Source organism: Neomonachus schauinslandi, chromosome 5, assembly GCF_002201575.2.
Source record: "Neomonachus schauinslandi chromosome 5, ASM220157v2, whole genome shotgun sequence".
Classification (NCBI taxonomy): Eukaryota; Metazoa; Chordata; class Mammalia; order Carnivora; family Phocidae; genus Neomonachus; species Neomonachus schauinslandi.
The window spans coordinates 148,610,898-148,632,146 of record NC_058407.1 but is presented as its reverse complement, the minus strand read 5'-3'; the positions used below and the strand labels follow the sequence as shown (position 1 = coordinate 148,632,146).

The following is a 21,249-nucleotide window of genomic DNA, read 5'->3' as shown; positions in this document are numbered from 1 at the left end:
TACAAACCAAGATAAAGATATGAAGTAAGATCAGCTCTTAGGCAAAGCGCAAACCCAGCAGTGATGCCCAAATTCTTTCCGAATAATGGGTCAGGTTGGCTCTTTCATGTCACTGTGGGAATATCACCATCTAAGGACCCAGAGAAAGCAACCTGACCCTCGGGTTTACACGAAGTGAGGTGTAGAGCGTGATAATATTATTTAACAAACACCTTCACACTTTTTTGGTAGGTTTAGGTTTTTTTTTTTTTTCTTTCAGTTATTTACATTTTGTCATATCCTTAAATGACTAGCCTGAAATAATTTTGGAAGTCCTGTAATAGTTGGCATTTAAAAAAATTCTTAAGAAACTACTCAGCAAATGTGTGATAACTTCTTTTCTATATAAAACAACGACTAGTAAAACCTCCAGTTTTTCTATCTTCGGCTTGCTAATCTAGTGAGAGCTCGGGTATATCATCCAGTTACAAGCCTGAAAAATGACCGTCTGGGAAAACGGCTGAGAAGAGGCGGCCAGAGCTGGGGCCCGGCAGCCAGCCCGCTGAGATTCTCACCCGGAGCCCCTGCAAGGAACATTCGGGGCTCCTGGCACACTTCTCCTCTGCCCTCTCTTTGCAACTCAACAGCTCAGAAGGGTATTTTACACTAAAGCCTTCCTTGGTTCTTTGAGATGGGTCTGGTTACCTGAAATCAGTCGGCATTTCTTTAAATATGGAAATACACATGGCTCAAGTACTCTAGAAATAGTTGAGTTACTAAAACAAGTAGGACCACTGGATACCCAATTCCTTACCCCAATGTAGGCTGTACATACCACAATGTCAGAGTGTACATACAAATGTCTAATATACACATTAAAATCCATCTAATCAACCCCGAGGATCGCTAATAGAATTTTCAGTGTTACCAGTATACGTGGACTTTGTACAGTGGATGGCTTAGGACAGTATTTTGGAGACATCAGGTGACAGTGAAAGATCTTCCACTTCAATTTAAATGTGGGAAGCTACGGTAAGATTCCCCAAATCACAGACTACGACACAGGAAAACGATGTTGGTTTCCGAACGGAGGCAGAAGTCTGCAGCTGCAAGCTGTCTGGGAACGGGCGGGCGGGCGCCCTCCACGGCCTCTGCCGCCTGGGGCCCGGCTCCGGCCTGTTCTAGGACACACCGCATGCAGGGGCCGCTCACCTCCCGCCACGGGCACTCTGTAGGGAGTGCAGCTGTCTGCCTTGTAGGTGGCGTCTTAAGGTGACCGCAGAGGCGTAAGTGTAGTTCAGTTGATGACCGGAGCATCCTCGTGTCACGCTCCTGCACACGTCCCTCTTCTGTCTTTATTCATTCTTTGCCCAAGTCTGGAGAAACAGGTGAGTCTTCTTTGACCAGTGGTTTTTCAGAAGGCCCTGTGCTATGTTAAGTTGTAGAAATTCACTGCTCAGTGCAGTGAAATGTTTTCACACTCGGTTTCCAGGCTGTGACCATCTATCCCTTCTTTCCGTGACAACATATTGTAATTGCAACAATGCAACTATGGATCTGTCTCTAAAATCTGACCTTTGAGAATGATCTTCATCTTCTTAAACGTCATGGACTCGAAGGACAATCTGATGTTAGTCCCACGGCAAGGGCAGGTCCTGTGGATCTAGAAAGTCAGCGGAGAACATGCTGGGAGCGGGCGTGCTGAGGGGAGTGAGTCCTGACGTGTTAGGCATGGTAATGTCCAGCCACTCCATGTTGTCCAAGTTTGAGTCCGAAAGGTCAAGTGACAGACATGGGGTGCTGGCAGCAAACTGGGCCTCGGAAGTCTCCATGGGGGAGTGTGAGTGGTCCAGCACGCTCGAGTGACTCAGCAGATCGTTCTGGAGGTCCTCGATCAGAGAGAAGGGCTCCCTGTCGTCACTGCTGCTTTGTAGTGGAGTAATTTCGTTGGCCGAGGGTAAAGTGCCATCCAAGAACGCTTCCAGCTGGTTCTCTAAGCTGGCAGATAAACTGCTCATGGGTTCTAAGGAGATGGGTGGTGCCATCTGGACTTGGGGTGGTGGCCGGGACACCACTGTGTTGACTGGCATTGTGGTGATGCTGGCTGTCACTGGTCTCATTTTGGAAATAGGCGAAGGCTCCTCTTTGATAGGGAGGGAAATCTCTGTGCAAAATAACGTAAGTGATCAGTAAGTAATGATTTATTACTCTGGAAACATTTCTATCAGTTACCAGGACAGTTGTTTAACTATTCCTTGAGGACTTAGACCATCGTAGGGGTAGGAGCAAGAGAATGCTGTTGGTCAGGTATGCTCCTTGGTAACCTAGAGGGTGATGGCTCATTTTAGTTAAACAAGCATTTAAATTTATAACATTCTGATATGCTTTCTATCCTTTTTAGTAAGAGTGGTAAGCATCACATGCAATTGTATGCCACTAGGTAGGAGTCGGTGGATTTATTTGAGTATTTGATCTTTGGGTCCTTGTTCTCAGTTACTTCAGGCTTCAGACAGGCTACCGTGGATCTGCCATCACTGTGGTTGCCACCCTTAAAGTCAAAAGGTATGTCCCGTTTGTGCAGACATGAAGTACATTCTGAATATCATGACGGATCTAATTATATTCTTTTTCCTATTACTGTTACAGTTGAACTGCGTGCCCAGTTCAGCCATATATGTTCTGCATAAAGTTCTAAAGAGATACAAAGCCATCTTATTTTATTCCCGAATTAAAGCTAACACACAGCTCCTTTGACCTTCTTTACCTTATTTTTCTGACTTTTTTGTCTCGTTTTCTGAGTTTACCTAGAATCTTAAAGACCTGGCAGATGTGTTAATAAGCACTGATGATGAGTTCTTCCTTGCCAGATCAAGTAGAAAGTGAAGGCACCATCTGCTCTAGACACCAGCGTTCATTTAATACATTTATTTGGATAAAGTTTCTTTTTTACTTTCTTATGGGTATCTCATTGGTTTCATTTCTATGCAAATACGGGAGGAGAAATGGATCTGCTAAGAGCTGTGGGAACTCAGTGACTGGGATGCAGAAACACTCAGACTCCTATGTGTGAGTTGTCGACCATGTGGACTGACCGTGTGCACTGTGTCGACCGAGTGGACTGATTCTTCTCCCTGCGTGTGTCTTGAGTACAGTTTGTTGTTTGTCATTTCCTGTAGTCCGCTCTAGAATTGTTCTGAAAGCTGACAGTTCTAGGTAACCAGTCTCAGAATCAACTCTTTAAATCTCTGTTTTCATTATCATTGGTATTCGTTCACAATAATATAATGTCCTCATTGGATACTTGGCCATTAAAAAAAAATTACTTGTAGGAAATAACTCATTTGATGACTTTGTCACATTTTAATTTCTAAGTTTAGGCTGTAAAAATTACTCCCTTTAATCAATGAGAAAGTGTTTTCACCAGGTTTGGCAAAATGCATTAAAAAAAAAAAAAACACCTTAAAATCAGGCCGTGAAACGTTTATTTCCATAGCATAGATAGAAGTTATTTTGCGAGGCCAGTGTAGTTCTTAGAAAAAAAATCTATCTGCGTGTGTAGAGCTATAATTAAATATCAGGAATTTCCTTGTGTCTTCAAAACCAAATAGTACCTGCTATGAACGGAGAAATTTTGACCATTGTTTAAAAATCTAAATAAAACTCCTTTCATCCAGGTAACTTAAGAATACTTTATTCCAAAACAGCATTTTCAATTTTAAAATACTGATTTTTATGCTTATTTTGAAAGATACATTTGCTGAGGTAGAGATCCTTGATTTTGTGTGTGTGTGTGTGTGTGTGGTTAATATCCTTTATCCCTTTTTAAGATGATACACTATAAAGGCTAAGATTTTCAATTACACGTAGAAAGTGCTTTAAAACTGCCTTTAAATTTTCACCGAGATACTAGGGCCTGTTCTACATAAGGTGGTTGTTACAACATTAGTGTGTGCAGCCGAGTGCTTTTATCCCCCTCACAATCACCTATGTATGGGACAGGTTTTGAAGTTTTTCAACGTGGAATTTAAATTTGGCTCTACTTGGCTATTTTGAGATGGTCTGTTGTTTTCAGCAGGCATAGATCTATGGATAAAATCTAACATTATGTTATTGTTTTAAGCTGAAACAGTGACTTTTCCTCCATTTATAAGTTGTTTTAATGTCCTAATTGAACATATTGAAAACAGTAAACTTGGTTGGAATTAGACTACATTTCTCACTACTCCAAGATAGGCCGTGAACTCTAAAGGAAAATGTTCATAAACTTGTCATAAAAGGTTACTCGGGGTGTGATGTGACTTGTGACCTACCTCCACTCTTAATGAGGATATCAAAGAGGTCGTCCATCTGCTGGCTGTGTGCATTGGAAATCTACAACAAAGGAGAATAGAGATTAGCCTTCTTTCCTACAGGCGTGGAAGGATTATCTAATTGGGAGCTCTGAGCAACCTTACAGAACATCTAGTTCTACTCTATCATTTGATAATTTTGAGAACACTGAGGTCACCAGAGACATTAAGCCATTTACCCAGTGTGTCACAGCTGATGAGCTGACAGAGCAAGAATGGGGCCGATAACCTAGATCAGCTGACCTGTACATTTCCCTTACTTTTTAACACTGCATTTTGAGAGGCTGCTAATACTTGCTTTTAAAAATACTTTATTCATTTGCATTTAGGTAAAAATGTAAGGTATGTATAAAGGTGATCATACTATATTCTTTCAGCTTTCCTGAGAGTTAGCTGACCTCCAATCAACTACACTTTTATAGAGTGCACAGTCTGTTAAGCTTTGACGTCTGTATATACCCATAATACTGTCAACAAAATCAAGGTAGCAAACCAACCCATTGCCCTGCAAGTTTCCTCACTGGCCTTTTGTCATAGTTCTCTCATCTCCAGACAACCCAGTGACGGCCTTTTATGATGATAGAGGAGTGTACTTTACATTTCCTCGAGTTTTATAGCAATGAATCCACACAGTATGTGTACTTTTGGTAGTGGAGGAGGCTTCTTTCATTTAACATAGTAATTCTGAGATTTATCCATGTTGGAGAGGACACCGTAGGAATATTTTTAGTGCTCAGGAGGTTTGTTTTGGTTGTTTCCATTTTTTGGCTGTTAGAAAGAAAGCTGCTGTGGACATTTGTGTACAAATCTCTGTACTGGGTAAATATCAAGGAGGGGCATGCTGGAATCAGAGGGTAGCTATTAAGAAATGGCTGTTTTGAATGGGAGAAGATATTTGCAAATGACATATCAGATAAAGGGCTAGTATCCAAAATCTATAAAGAACTCATCAAACTCAACACCCGAAGAACAAAGAATCCAATCAAGAAATGGGCAGAAGACATGAACAGACATTTTTCCAAAGAAGACATCTAAATGGCCAACAGACACATGAAAAAGTGCTCAATATCGCTCAGCATCAGGGAAATCCAAATCAAAACCTCAATGAGATACCACCTCACACCAGTCAGAATGGCTAAAATTAACAAGTCAGGAAATGACAGATGTTGGCGGGGATGCGGAGAAAGGGGAACCCTCCTACACTGTTGGTGGGAATGCAAGCTGGTGCAGCCACTCTGGAAAACTGTATGGAGGTTCCTCAAAAAGTTGAAAATAGAGCTACCATATGATGCAGCAATTGCACTACTGGGTATTTACCCCAAAGATACAAAAGTAGGGATCCAAAGGGGTACGTGCACCCCGATGTTTACAGCAGCAATGTCCACAATAGCCAAACTGTGGAAAGAGCCAAGATGTCCATCAAGAGATGAATGGATAAAGAAGATGTGGTATATATATACAATGGAATATTATGCAGCCATCAAAAGGAATGAGATCTTGCCATTTGCAACGACGTGGATGGAACTGGAGGGTATTATGTTGAGTGAAATAAGTCAAACAGAGAAAGACATGTATCATATGATCTCACTGATATGAGGAATTCTTAATCTCAGGAAACAAACTGAGGGTTGCAGGAGTGGGGGTGGGGTGGGAGGGATGGGGTGACTGGGTGATAGACACTGGGGAGGGTATGTGCTCTGGTAAGCGCTGTGAATTGTGCAAGACTGTTGAATCTCAGATCTGTACCTCTGAAACAAATAATGCAATATATGTTAAGGAAAAAAAAAAAAGAAGAAGATGGTAGCGGGAGGGGAAGAATGAAGCGGGGGAAATCGGAGGGGTAGACGAACCATGAGAGACGATGGACTCTGAAAAACAAACAGGGTTCTAGAGGGGAGGGGGTTGGGAGGATGGGTTAGCCTGGTGGTGGGTATTGAGGAGGGCACATTCTGCATGGAGCACTGGGTGTTATGCACAAACAATGAATCATGGAACACTTCATCTAAAACTAATGATGTAATGTATGGGGATTAACATAAGAATAAAAAAAAATTAAAAAAAAAAAAAAAAGAAATGGCTGTTTTGCAAAGTGATCATCTTTTTCCATTTCCACCAGCAGTGTATGGTATTTCCAGTCGCTGCACGTTCTTGTCGACACTTGGTACGGTCAGTCATTGCAATTGTAGGCATCTGCCAAGCGTACCGTAGGGGCATTGCACTGGGGTTTCAATGTGCATTTTCCTAATGACTCATAATGTTGAACATCTTTTCATGTGCTTGTTTGCCATCTGTGTATCTTTTTTTTGCTGAAATGGCTGTTCTAATCATTTGCCTACTCCAGACTTAGGGGTACTGTTTACATGCTGTATCATTTTCCAATTACTTACTTTCAACATGTGTCTTTGTATTTAAAGGATGTTTCTTCAAACCAAGAAACAGACTCTTAGCTATAGAGAACAAACTGATGATCACCAGAAGACGGGGTGGGTGGGTGATGGCTGAAATAGGCGATGGGGATGAAGGAATGCACTTGTTGTGATGAGCACAGGGTGATGCATGAAAGTGCTGAATCACTATGTTGTGCATCTGAAACTAATACTACATTGCATGTTAACTGGAATTTAAATAAAAACTTAAAAAATAAAAATTTGTATCAACTAGGGGCGCCTGGGTGGCTCAGTCAGTTAAGCATCTGCCTTCAGCTCAGGTCGTGATCTCAGGGTCCTGGGATCGAGCCCCGCATCAGGCTCCCTGCTCAGCGGCAAGTTTGCTTCTCCCTCTCCCTCTGTGATTGCTTTTGCACTCTCTCAAATAAACAAATAAAATCTTTAAAAATTTGTATCAGTGAAAAAAAAAGTATGCCTCTTACAGGTGCATGCATTAGTTCTCTATTGTATTACACGTTAACAAGTTTAGTGGCTTAAGAGTTATTTTCTCACAATTTCTGTGGGTCAGGAATTTAGCAATAGTTTAGATAGGTAGTTCTGGCTTGGGGTCTTTCATGGGAATGTAGACAAGATGTTGACCAGGCTATAGCCATCCATCTTCAGGCTTCGCTGGAGAATGTCCTTATAGAGACGGCTCATTACATGACTGGCCAGTTGGTCCTGGTTATTGATGGGAGGCCTCAGTTTCCCTTCACATGGGCCTCTCCAGAGTGCTGCAGGATGGTCCACATGGTATGACAGCTGCCCTTCTCCAGAGCCAGCATCCAAGAGAGAGCAAGGTAGGAGGGGCATGCCGTTTATGAACTAGTATCAGAAGTCCAACACCATCACTTCTGCCCATGCTATTATAAGCGAGTCACTCAGTCCAGCTCAGGGAGGAACTGCAGACATCTTAAAATATAGTTGAATCTGTTTTTAGTCATTTTGATAATTTCTGCATTTTAATTGTATCGTTTTCTCCACTGGCATGTCTTGTGCAATCAGTGATAGGATTAAGTTTGGGTTTACCATTTTGCTTTGATTTGCCCTGTTGTTCCTCCTAAGGTTCTTGTCCTATAAGCAAGCAAGCAAGCAAGCAAGTAAATAAATATATATTCATTTGATTTATTTTTGGAATTCTAACTTAATCTTTCTATTTTATAAAAGCTGTACTACTTTAGTTATTGTAGGCATACAATATACATCCTTAATTTTTTGTAGGTTATTTCATGTACCATTGTGTATAAAATATAAAACCCCTGTAAACATAAAGATCTACTTCCTCCATCTTTTATTAGGTATTTTATTTTTTACCGTGTAGGTTTCTGGTGATGAATTCTTATTTTTTCTTTATCTGAAAATATCTTTAGTTCACTTTCATTCTTAAAGGACATTTTTACTTGATAGAGAATGCTGGTGTGACAGTCTCTTCCTCCCTACTAAGAATTTTAAAGACATTGTTCTGCTGTTTTCTGACTTCAGTAGTTTCTGATGAAAAGTCAATCATAAAACAAATTGTTGTTACCCTGTGTGCATTGTGTTGCTTTTCTCTTGATGCTTTCAAGATTGGCTCTTTAATTTTTGGCTTTCAATAATTTGACTGACTAGGCCTTCTGTTTCTCCTGCTTGGTGTTCATTGAGCAACTCAAAGTTATAAACTTGTCTTTCATCACATTTGTGAAAAATCTGACCATTATTTATTTCTTAGAATATTTTACCTGTCTCATTCTCTTCTGAGTCCTATTATAACCATCCTAGACTATTCGATATTAAATAACATGTCTCTGAGGTTCTGTTCTCCTTAAAAAAAATCTTTTGTTATTCACAGTGGATAAATTCTGTTGATTTACAAGTTCGCTAACTTTTTACCTTTTACCTACTACCTTTTTTTTTTTTAAAGATTTTATTTATTTATTTGACAGAGAGAGACACAGTGAGAGAGGGAACACAAGCAGGGGGAGTGGGAGAGGGAGAAGCAGGCTTCCCGCGGGGCAGGGAGCCCGATGCGGGGCTCGATCCCAGGAACCTGGGATCATGACCTGAGCCGAAGGCAGACGCTTAACGACTGAGCCACCCAGGCGCCCCTACCTACTACCTTTTTCACTGTCCTCTCCGTTCTGTGAAGACCATCTATAATTTTTTTTCATTTTAGAGATTTTTGTTTTATTATTTTCATTTCATTAAAAAATCATTTCTCATTTCCATATTTGCTATTTTTCATTCATTATGAATCTATTTCCCTTTACATCATTGATAGTTATAATAGTTGTTTTAAAATCCTTATCTGCAAGTTCTAACATCTGGATTAGCTGGAGTTGGTCTTGGTTGATTGCCTTTTGTCCTTGAGATAGGGTTGCATTTTCTTCCTTATTTGCACACTGCATGTTATGAATGGCTATTATGGACATCAAATTGTGAAGCCTCTGTATTCTGTTATTTTTCTCAGATGAGTGGTTTCTTTTGTTTTAGCAGGCAATTAACTTGGTTGGACTTGACCTTCAAAATGTTTTTTTGGGCAGAAGTTCCAATCACAGCTCACATCTTTTATCTGTAGCTCAGCTTCTATGACCACTCAATGCCTATGTGGCTTAGGGGTTAGCTGGAGATGTGGACAGACAGGATTTGGGGATCTCCCCTCTAGTTCTTTCCCTTTTTGGGTTGCTCTCAACTAGGCTGACTTCCTGGGGCGTAAAGGCTATGGTTTTTCTACCAGTAGCCTTACCACTTAGCTTGACCCCCGAGTAAAAGCAGCATAAAGAGGGAACTCATGCTATCTTTTTTTTTTTTTAAGATTTTATTTATTTATTTGACAGAGAGAGAGCACATGAGAGGGGGGAAGGTCAGAGGGAGAAGCAGACTCCCTGCCGAGCAGGGAGCCCGATGTGGGACTCGATCCAGGGACTCCAGGATCATGACCTGAGCCGAAGGCAGTCGCTTAACCAACTGAGCCACCCAGGCGCCCCGGGAACTCATGCTATCTATCACCCTTCCTCTGAGTGTGGACTCCTCACCAGACTGTGACTGCATCTATTCACTCTTCAATGCCTTCGTGTTACTGCCAGGCTGCACCTGTGGAAGACTTCCTTTGCCAATAGTGGAATTGGAAGTCTGAGTAAACGTATTTGAAAAACCTCAAGATGCTCGGAGTTTGATGCTTAAAGGGTGTATAAAGAATACCAGACACTGATGTAGAGCTGGGCTCCCTCAGTCTATAAACATGAATGGCAGGGATTCCGATCAGCTGTCTTAGGTTAAAGTGAGGCAATCATTCTTTGTTGTTGTTACATGTATCAAGTGAGCAGGCTATATTGATCCAGACATGAGCACCAGGTTAGGAAGGATGAGTGCTACCACTTCATTCTCTTAAAAAACTGCAGCTTAAGCTGTTTGCCTTTCACTCGCCTCTGTCCCTCAGTGAGGAGAACAGACATCACTGCCACCGGGGAGGCCGGTCTAGTCCAGCACCATTTGTCCCCATTCTTTGTGTAAATGTTGATAACTATTTCTGAAATGTGGTTTTTCCCTCACAGAGAAGAGGCCCTGCTGAGGACGGAACTGAAGAGACCTTTTGCAACTCCCATGGTTCTGCTCCTTTGGTGCGAAGCGCATGGCAGCCGTCTACTCAGTCCTCAGGGAGGCAGTCCGCCCTGCACCCCACTGGACGCTGCTGCCTGGTCCCGAGCACTTGCTGCGGCTGCTAATCGAGGCAACCAGGTAGGTCAGGATGAGACCCCCTGGTTGAGGGCACTGGCTTGGTTGGTGCCTGCTGCAAAAAGTGTTGACAGCTCTTGACCCAGCAGGCCACACTGAGTCACCCCACAGAACGTGGGGGCCGGGGGCACCAGCACAGCTAGGCTGATGGCCCTGCTATTTGCTGCGAGTACTGAACAGTCTTGCTCTGACCTGCTCTAACTTGTCATCTACTTTTAGTACCCCCAGAGTGGGATGAGGCTCACCTGTTGCATCCTCCGTGTGGCAGGGGTTCTTTCTTGAAACTTACCTGAGTTTAAGTTTAGATGGGTAGGGAGACCAGGAGAAAGGTTTAGGGTAAAGGTATGACAAGGTTATTGTTGTTGGGCACCCACCATAGGCCAGATGCCTTTACAGACAGGAACTCTATTCCCATGTCTTGGAATAGGGAGCAACAAGGCCGGCTCAGAGGACGGATAAGCACCTTGTGTATCAGTACATAGTGAAGTCAGGAGGACCGCAGGCCTGTGTCCTTCAGAGTGCATTTGCTCAACATACTGGCAAAGCTGCTTGCGTGAGCTGGCAGTGCTGTGGATGAGAGTGGGATGAAGCAGGACAAGGTAGGTGTAGGTGCCGAGCTGTCTTGATGGCCAGCCAGGTGCAAGGTCAGTTTCATGCCACCCTGACAAATGGTGGCTTTAGAAAAGATGGTGGAGTAGGAGGCTCCTAAGCTCACCTGGTCCCACGGACACACCTAGATAACAGCCACATCAGTACAACTATGAAAATGACCTGAAGACTGGCACAACACACTTTCCACAGTTAATGATAGAGAGGGGGATACATGGAAAAGAGCAGGAGAGGCAGAGATGCAGTAGGGATGGTGAGACTAGCCACAAATGAGGGGGATACCACAAGCGCAGAGAAGGGAGAGGACCCTCCATCAGGCACTCTGGCCATGGGGGACCTGCATTGAGAAGCTTTGGAACCCAGTGGGGCTTAGCTCTGGGAGAGCTGGATGGCAACAGGAAACTGAGTCCCACCCTTCAAACAAACAGCCCTGCTGAGATATAGCATCGAAGCAGCAGTTTGGAAAGCACCTGGGCTATAAGGGAAGACTTAGTCACTAATCATGTGTTGGAGAGGCAGTGACCTTCGCGAGACTTTGGCAAGAGTAAAAGAGCTGGGGGACACCGGGGGGACACCATTCCTCCTCTGCCTGAGCCTAGACTCCCGACATTTGCAGGAACCAGTGCCAACACCCTCCACCTACCTTGCTAATACCACACCCTGCTGTGCGTTCTCCAACCTGCCCTACTTTAAGCAGCCTTGGCGGGGACCGGCTCCACTCCAAAGTGACTCCTGCCCCGGGCAGAGGGGAAGATTAATTCTACTGGAGCCCCGGCAGCGGGCTTGGAGCAGACATCTGATCTCGGAGACAAGGCAGGGACAGTGCCCTGCAGGTTGGTCCAACCATAGCCCTGGCAAACGGGCTGAAGGCAGGGATCTGGTCTCATCCAACTACAAGACCAAGGCAGCCCCAGTCTGGCCCCTTAACCAGCACCGAGAGCAAACCCTGCCACAACAGGCAAAGTAGCCAACTGGACTGAAGGCAGACACGGCTCAGCCAGAACAGTAGGGTGCATGCAACACACATCAGACACCCCTGAAGCAGCTGCTTCTGGTGAGCAGAACACATGGTACTACAGGGCACTACAGGACCTCTTCTTCATGAGGTCACTGCTTTCAAGAGCAGGAGATGTAGCTGACTTTCCTAGTACATAGAAACAGACAGATTTAGACAAAATGAGACAGAGGAATGTATCCCCAAATATAAAAAAGAACCAGAGATGAAGAACTCAATAAATGAAATTAAAAATCTACAAGAGGGAATCAATCATAGATGAGAGGAAGCAGAAGGATAAGTCAGCTGGAAGACAGAGTAATGGAAAGCAACCACGCTGAACAACAATGAAATAAGAAAAGGAAATGAGAACAGGTTAAGGGAACTCAGCAACACCATTAAGTGTAACAATATTCACATTATCAGGATCCCAGAAGGAGAGGAGAGAGAAAAGGGAGCATAAAATTTAGCTAAAGAAGTAATAGCTAAAAACTTCCTTAATCTGGGGAAGAAAACATACAGATCTAGGAGGCACAGTGAGCCCCAAAGAAGATGAACCCAAGAAGGTCCACACTAAGACACAATAATTAAAATGGCAAAAGGCAGTGATAGTTTTGAAAGCACCAAGAGAAAACTGCCATATGCAAAGGAAACTCCATATGGCTATCAGCTCATTTTTCAGCATAAACCTTGCAGGCCAGAAGGGAGTGGTAGGATATATTCAGAGGGCTAAATGGAAAAAACCTCCATGAATACTCTACCCAGCTAGGATATCATTCAGAATTGAAGGAGAGAAAAAGAGTTTCCCAAACAAAACGTAAAGGACTTCATCACCACTAAATCAGATTTACAAGAAACATTAAAGGGAATTCTTTGGAAAGAAAGGGCCCTCATTAGGAGGAAGAAAATTGGGAAAGGAAAAAATTTCACAGGTAAATATAAACATAATAAAAGTAGTAGATTAATCATATAAAACCCAGTATGAAGGTTAAAGCACAAAAGCAGTAAAATCAATTATACCTATAAAATCAGTCAAGGGATTCACAAAATAAAAGGATGTAAAGTATGACAACATATACATAAAATGTGCAGGGGGAGGAGTAAAAATTTAGTGTTTTAAGAATGGGGGCAAACTTAAACGACCATCAACTTAATATATATTTGCTATATGCATAGGATGTTATCTGTCAACCTAATGGTAATCACAAATCAAAAACCAGTAATAGATATGCAAAAAAGAAAGAGAAAGGAATCCAAGGATATCACTCAAGAAAGACATCAAACCACAAGGAAAGAGGGCAAGACAGGAAAGGAACAAAAACAAGTAACAAAATGGCAATAAGTACATACCCATCAATAATTAGTTTGAATGTAAATGGACTAAATGTTCCAATCAAAAGACACAGGGTGACTGAATGGATTAAAAAAAGCAACATCCATCTATATGCTGCCTACTGGAGACTCACTTCAAACCTAAAGACACATGCAGAATGCAACTGAAGGGATGAAAAAACATTTATCATGCCAATGGAAGTGAATAGAAAGCTGCCATAGCAATACTTACTCTGTCAGACAACACAGACTTTAAGACAAAGGACACTACATAATGATAAAGGGAACAATCGAATAAGAGGATGTAGCAGTTGTACATAGTTACGCACCCAACATGGGAGCACCTAAACACATAAAGCAACTATTAACAGACACAAAGGAAGAAATTGACAGTAGTACATAATAGTAGGGGACTTTAACACCCCACTTACATCAATGGATAGATCATCCAGACAAAAAACAAGGAAATAGTGGCTTTGAATGATACCCAGATGAACCTAAAGTATATTCAAACCATTTCATTCAAAAACAGCAGAATACACATTCTTTTCAAGTACAAGTGGAACATTCTCCAGAACAGATCACATGTTAGACAAAACAAGTCTCGATAAATTAAAAGAGACTGAAATCCTATCATGCATCTTTTTCAACCACAACGGTATGAAACTAAAAATTAATCACAAGAAAAAATCTGGAAAGAACACCTATGTGTGGAGGCTAAATAACATGCTACTAAACAATAAATGGGTCAACCAACAAATCAACAGGGGAAGATTATAGCAATACAGGCCTACCTCAAGAGGCAGGAAAAGTCTCAAACAACAGTCTTACACCTGAAAGAGAAAAAGAACAAACAAAGCCCAAAGCCAGTAGAAAGAAGGAAATAATAAAGATTAGAGCAGAAATAAACTAAAAATAACCACAATGGAATAGATCAGTGAAACCAGGAGCTGTTTCTATGAAAACACCAACAAAATTGATAAACCTTTAGCTAAACCCATCAAAAAAGGAGTCAAAAAAATAAAGTCAGAAATGGAGGAGAAGTAACACCACAGAAATACAAAAGATTGCAAGAGAATACTATGAAAAATTACATGCTAACAAATTGGACAACCTAGAAGAAATGGATGAATTCCTAGAAACGTATCACTTTCCCAAAGTGAATGAGGAAGAAATAGAAAATTTGAACAGACTGATTACTAGCAAAGAAATCAAATCAAGTAATAAAAAAACTCCCAACAAACAAAAGTCCAGGACCAGATGGCTTCACAGGTGAATTCTACCAAACATTTAAAGATGAGTTAATACCTATTCTTTTCAAACTAATCCAAAATACAAGAGGAAGGAAAGCTTCTAAATTTATTCTACAAGTCCAGCATTACCCTGATACCAAAACCAAATAAAGACACTACAAGAAAAAGAAGACTATAGGCCAGTGTCTCTGATGAACATAGATGCAAGAATCCTCAACAAAATATTAGCAAACCTAATTCAACAATAATGAAAAAGATCATTCACCAGGAACAAGTGGTTTTTATTCCTGGGATGAAAGGGTGATTCAATACTTGCAAATCAATCAATGTGATACATCACATCAATAAGAGAAAGGATAAGAACCATATGATCATCTCAATTGATGCAGAAAAATTTGATAAGGTACAACAGCCATTTATGATAAAAACTCAACAAAGGTTTAGAGGGAACATAGGTCAACATCATAAAGACCATATATGAAAAACACCATATTCAATGGTGAGAAACAGCTTTTCCTCTAAGATCAGGAACAAGTCAAGGATGTCCACTCTCACCACTTTTATTCAACATAGCACTGTAAGTCCTAGACACAGTAATCAGACAACAAAAAGAAAGAAAAGGCATCCAAACTGGAAAAGAAGAAGTACAACTCCTATTTGCAGACGACATGATACTATATGTAAACAACAGTAAGGACTCCACCAAAAAACTACTAGAACTGATAACGAATTCAGTCAAGTCACAGGATACAAAGTTAATATATAGAAATCTGTTGCATTTCTATACATTAATAATGAAGTAGCAAGAAGAGACATTAAGAAAATAATCCCGTTTTTACAACTGTGCCAAAAAGAGTTAAATACCTAGGGATAAACTTAACCAAGGAGGTGAAAGACCTACAGTCTGAAAACTATGAAACACTGGTGAAAGAAATTGAAGATGACATAAACAAGTGGAAAGATATTCCATGTTTATGGACTGCAAGAACCAGTATTGTGAAAATGTTCACACTACACAAAGCGATCTACAGATTTAGTGCAATCTCTATCAAAATGCCAAATTTCCATAGAACCAGAGCAAACAATCCTAAAATTTGCATGGAACCACCAAAGAACCCGAAGAGCCAAAGCAATCTTGAGAAAGAAGAATGAAGTTGGAGGCATCACAATCCTAGTTTTCAAGATAAAAAATCTGTCGTAATCATAACAGTATTACACAGAAATAGAGACACACAGATCAATGAAACAAAATCGAGTCCAGAAATAAACCCATTCTTCTATGGCCAATTAATCTATGACAAAGGAAGCAAGAATATACAATAGAGTAAACACAGTCACTTAAACAGTGTTGGAGAAACTGGAGGCCTTTTTTACACCATGCACAAAAATAAACTCAAAATGATTAAGGACCTAAATGTGAGACCTGAAACCACGAAAGTCCTAGAAGAAAACATAGGCAATAATTTCTTGAATATCAGTCATAGAAACATTTTTGAATATATGTCTCCTCTGGCAAGGGAAACAAAAGCAAAATTAAACTCTTGGGGCTACACCCAAGATAAAAAGCTTCTGCAGAGCAAAGGAAACCATCAACAAAGCAAAGAGGCAACCTACTGAATGGGAGAAGATATTTGCAAATGATATATCTGATATATGTACATATTTGCAGAATATATAAAGAAGTTACACAACTCGGGCGCCTGGGTGGCTCAGTTGGTTAAGCGACTACCTTCGGCTCAGGTCATGATCCCAGGGTCCTGGGATTGAGTCCCGCATCGGGCTCCCGCTCTGCAGGGAGCCTGCTTCTCCCTCTCCCACTCCCCCTGCTTGTGTTCCCTCTCTCGCTGTGTCTCTCTCTGTCAAATAAATAAATAAAATCTTTAAAAAAAAAAAAAAGTTACACAACTCAATATCAAAAAAAACCCAATTTCTCCAAAGACTACACATAGATGGTCAATAGACACATGAAAAGATGTTCAACATCACTTGTCATCTGGGAAATGCAAATCAAAACCACAAGGAGCTATCACTCACACCTGTCAGAATAGCTAAAATCAAAAACACAAGAAATAACAAGTGTTGATGAGGATGTGGAGAAAAACAAACCCTGGTGCACTGTGGGTGAGAATGCAAAGTGTGCAGCCACTGCAGAAATCAGTATGGGGGTTCCTCAAAAAATTAAAAATAGAATTACCTTATGATCCAGAAATCTCAGTACTGGGTATTTATGCAAAGAAAACAAAAACACTAATTTGAAAAGAGATATGCACCCCTATGTTTACTGCAGTGTTATTTACAATAGCCAGACGATGGAAGCAACCCAAGTGTCCATCCATAGATGAATGGATAAAGAAGTTGTGGTACATATATACACAATGGAATACTACTCAGCCTTAAAGACGAATAAGCTCTTGCCATTTGCAACAACATGGATAGACATACAGAGTATAATGCTAAGTGAAGTAAGTCAGTCAGAGAAAGACAAATACCAAACGATTTCACTCATACGTGGAATTTAAGAAACAAAACGAACAAAAAAGAGACGATCAAAATACCAGACTCTTAAATACAGAGAACTGGTGGTTGCCAGAGGGGAGGTCGGTCCGGGGATGGGTGAAATAAAGGGGATGAGCACTGAGAAATGTACAGAATTATTGAATCACTATATTGTACACCTGAAACTAATCTAACACTGTATGTTAATTATACTTGAATAAAAAGAATAGAGAGACCTGTATAAAATACATGCCCTGGCCATCATCACATCTATCCTTAACGTGACCCATTCCCCAAGGAGAAGTTAAAAGAAAAACCTCGAGTCTGAGTAAGTAGGAAGTGCAGGTTACAGCTGCCAGCTGCCAGAACTGTCTGGGAGTCTTCACAGTGCCTGGTATTTGGGTTTAAAGTAGCATTTACAGGAGAAGCATGGGAAATGGCAGAGTGGGAGGATCCTGAGCTCACTTCCCATGGACACATCAAGTATGTAACTAAATATAGTGAGACTCACTCTGAAAATGACCTGAAGACTAACAGAACATCTCTCTCCCACAGCTAAAGATATAAAGAAGGCCACACAGAGAAGGGAAGGAGGGGCAGGGATGTGGTCAGGAACCACCCCTGGCACGGTGATCAATATCACCCACGAGCGTGGAAGTCCTCCACGAGGAGCAAGGGGGATCAAGCCCCACAGTGGGCACCCCCCCACCCTGGGGATCTGCAATGGGCAGATGAGCCCCCAAAACCTCTGGCTTTGAAAATCAGTGGGGCCGGAGCCGGAAGGCTCTAGGGAGCGGAGATTCTGCTCTTAAAGGGCCAGTGCATTTTACCACTTGCTCTGAGACCCAGCACAGAAGCGGCAGTTTGGAAAGTGTCCGGGTTATATGTGTAGGAGACTTACTTTTTAGGGCATGTGCTGGGAGAGCAGGCATCTGCGGGAAATCTTTGTATGAGTGTAAATACTGGTGGGAACCAGCTCTGACACTGTCCGTCTATCCTTATCTTGCTAGCGCTGCTTGCCCTGCCCACCAGCACACCCACAGACGTCTTGGCCCAGAACAGAAGCGGAGTGCACACAGTCCACACAGAGGACACCCCTGGAGGGCCTGGTTCTGGTGAGCAGGGGGGACTGCATTCCTGGGCCTCACAGGACACCCTCTATACAAGGCCACTACTTTTAAGACCAGGAGATGTAGGTGGCCTACCTAATACACAGAAAGAAACCCAGAGTCAGGCAAAATGAGGAGACAGAGGAATATGTTCCAAATGAAAGAACAACACAAAATCTCAGAAAAAGGACTACATGAAACAGGGATAAGCAATCTTCCTGATAAAGAATTCAAAGTCACGGTCATAAAGATGCTCACTGGATCTGAGAGAAGAGTGGGTGAACTCAGAACTTAAACAAATAAACAGAAAATATAAAAAAGAACCAAAGCTGAAGAATAAAATAAAATGAACTGAAAAATATACAAGAGAGAATCAACAGCAGATTAAAGGATGCAGGAGAACAGATGAGTGATCTGAAAGTCAGGGTAGTGGAAATCATCCAAACAGAACTGCCAAAAGAAAAAAAAAGAGAAAAAAATGAGGCTAGGTTAGGAGACCTCTGGGACAACAAGTGTACTGACATTCGCATCATAAGTGTCCCTGAAGGAGAAGAGAGAGAGAAAGACCCCGAAAACTTACGTGAAGAAATAATAGCTGAAAACTTCCCTAACCTGCCTAACCTGCAGAGGGAAACAGACAGCCAGGTCCAGGAAGCACAGATAGCTTCAAACAAGATGAACCCAAGGATGCCCATATAATAATCAAAATGTCAAAAAATAGAGACTCTAAAAAGCAGCAAGAGAAAGGCAACGAGTTATGTACCAGGAAAGCTGAGGCTTAGTTTTCAGCAGGAACTTTGCCAGAAGGGAGAGGCATACTATATTCAAAGTGGTGAAAGGAAAAAATCTACAACCAAGAATACTCTACTCAGCAAGGCTATTATTCGGAATTGAGGGAAATATAAAGAGTTGCTCAGGCCAATAGAAGTCAAAGGAGTGCATCACCACTAAAGTGGCCTTACAAGAAATGTTAAAGGAATTTCTTTAAGCAGAAAAGGCCATAACTAGAAGAAAATTATGAAAGGAAAAAGTTTCACTGGTAAAAGCAAATGTATAGTTAAGGTAAATCAATCACTTACAAAACTAGTATGAAGACTGAAAGACAAAAGTAGTAAAATTAGTTGTATCTACAATAATTAGTTAAGGAATTCACAAAATAAAAAAGATGTAAAATATGACATCATATACATAAAAAGGGGAGTAAAAATGTAGTACTTCTAGAATGTGTTTGACTTAAGCAACTATCAACTTAAAATAGCGTACTATAGACATAGGATATTATGTATGAACCTCATGGTAACCACAAAGCAAAAACCTATAATATACAAAAAATAAAGAGAAAGGAATCCAAGTATAACATCAAGGAAAGTCATCTAATCACAAAGAAAGAAAGCAAAAGAAGAACTATGAAAAGAAATACAAAAACAACCAGAAACAATTTTTAAAAATGGCAGTAATTACCTATCACTTTAAATATAAACAGACTAACTGCTCCAATCAAAAGACATAGGGTTCCCAAATGGATGAAAAAAGTTAAGACTTATCTAATATGCTGCCTATAAGAGATTCACTTCAGACCTAAAGACACGTACAGACTTAAAGTGAAGGGATGGAAAAATATATTCCATATAAATGGAAGCAAAAAAAAAAAAAACCAAAATGCTGATGTAGGAATATTTATGACAGACACAGGGTTACTCAGTGATGGACATTAGGAGGGCACTTGATGGAATGAGCACTGGGTGTTATATGCAACTGATGAATCACTAAATTCTACTGAAACTAATAATACGCTATATGTTAACTAAACTGAATGTTAACTAAACTGAGTTTAACTGAAATACGCTACATGTTAACTAAAATGAATGTTAACTAAACTGAATTTAAAAATAAAACAAAACAAAACAAAAAAACCAGACTTTAAAGCAAAGGCTGTAGCAAGAGGCAGAGAAGGGCACTGCATAATGATAAAGGGATCAATCCAGAAAGAGGCTATAACAACTACAGATATCTATGCATCTAACACAGGAGCCTCTATCTACCTGTCTGTCTATCCATATAAAGCAATAATTAACAGACTAACGAGAGACATTGACAGTAATGCAGTAATAGTAGGGGGCTTTAACACCCCACTTACATCAACTAACAGATCATCCGGGCAGAAAATCAATAAGGAAACAGTGGCTCTGAATGACACATCAGACCAGACAGACTTAACAGATATATATGAAACAGTCCATCCCCAAACAGAATACACATTTTTCCAGAGAAGACATCCAGATGGCCAACAGACCTAGAAAAGATGCTCAACATCACTCATCATCAGGGAACTACAAATCAAAACCACTAGAGACCACTTTGCACCAGTCAGCATGGCCTGTATCAAATCAAAAAGACAAGAGATAACAAGTGTTGGTGAGGATGTGGAGAAAGGGAGCCCTGGGGCACTGTTGGTAGGAATGCAAACTGGTGCAGTCACTGTGGACAACAGTATGGAGGGTCCTCAGAAAATTAAAAATAGAGCTACCACGTGTATTTGAAGAAAGCAAAAACATTAATTCAAAAAGATATATGCACCCTTATGTTTATTGCAGCATTACTTACACTAGCCAAGATATGGTAGCAGCCCAGGTGTCCGCTGATGATGTAGGGATAAAGATGTGCTACACACACTCACACACAGGAAAATTACTCAGCCATAAAAAAGAATATTTTTCCCATTTGTGACAGAAGGGATGAACTAAGAGGGAATTATGCTAAGTGAGGTAAGTCAGAGAAAGACAAATACCAAATGATTTCACTTACATGTGGAATCTAAAAAACAACAAATGAACAAACAGAACAGAAACTGACTCAAAAATACAAAGACCCTGGTGGTTGCCGGAGGGGAGGAGGGGTGGGGGGAAGGGTGAAATAAGTGAGGGGGATGAAGAGGTACAAACATCCAGGTACAAAATAAATCACAGATGCAACGCACAGCATGGGGGATAC

The 21,249-nt window shown here is 41.1% G+C and overlaps 1 protein-coding gene and 1 long non-coding RNA gene across 3 annotated transcripts in view; one reads left to right on the top strand and one right to left on the bottom strand.

Moving 5' to 3' along the window:
* Window positions 1–10,350, top strand: part of LOC110588060 — a 38,707-nt gene extending 28,357 nt beyond the window's left edge. Inside the window, exon 3 of the long non-coding RNA XR_002480793.1 lies at window positions 10,285–10,350. This is a non-coding gene — a long non-coding RNA (uncharacterized LOC110588060). The remainder of the gene's footprint in view (window positions 1–10,284) is intronic.
* The window catches only part of MRTFB (myocardin related transcription factor B), a 190,217-nt gene continuing 169,403 nt past the window's right edge, over window positions 436–21,249 (bottom strand). For both annotated transcript variants that reach the window (XM_021698346.1, XM_044915621.1), the window contains 2 exons: window positions 4,290–4,350; window positions 436–2,143 (listed from right to left, as the gene is read on the bottom strand). In XM_021698346.1, coding sequence (XP_021554021.1) covers window positions 1,611–2,143; window positions 4,290–4,350 — 594 coding nt within the window. In that variant the 3' untranslated portion in view covers window positions 436–1,610. The remainder of the gene's footprint in view (window positions 2,144–4,289; window positions 4,351–21,249) is intronic.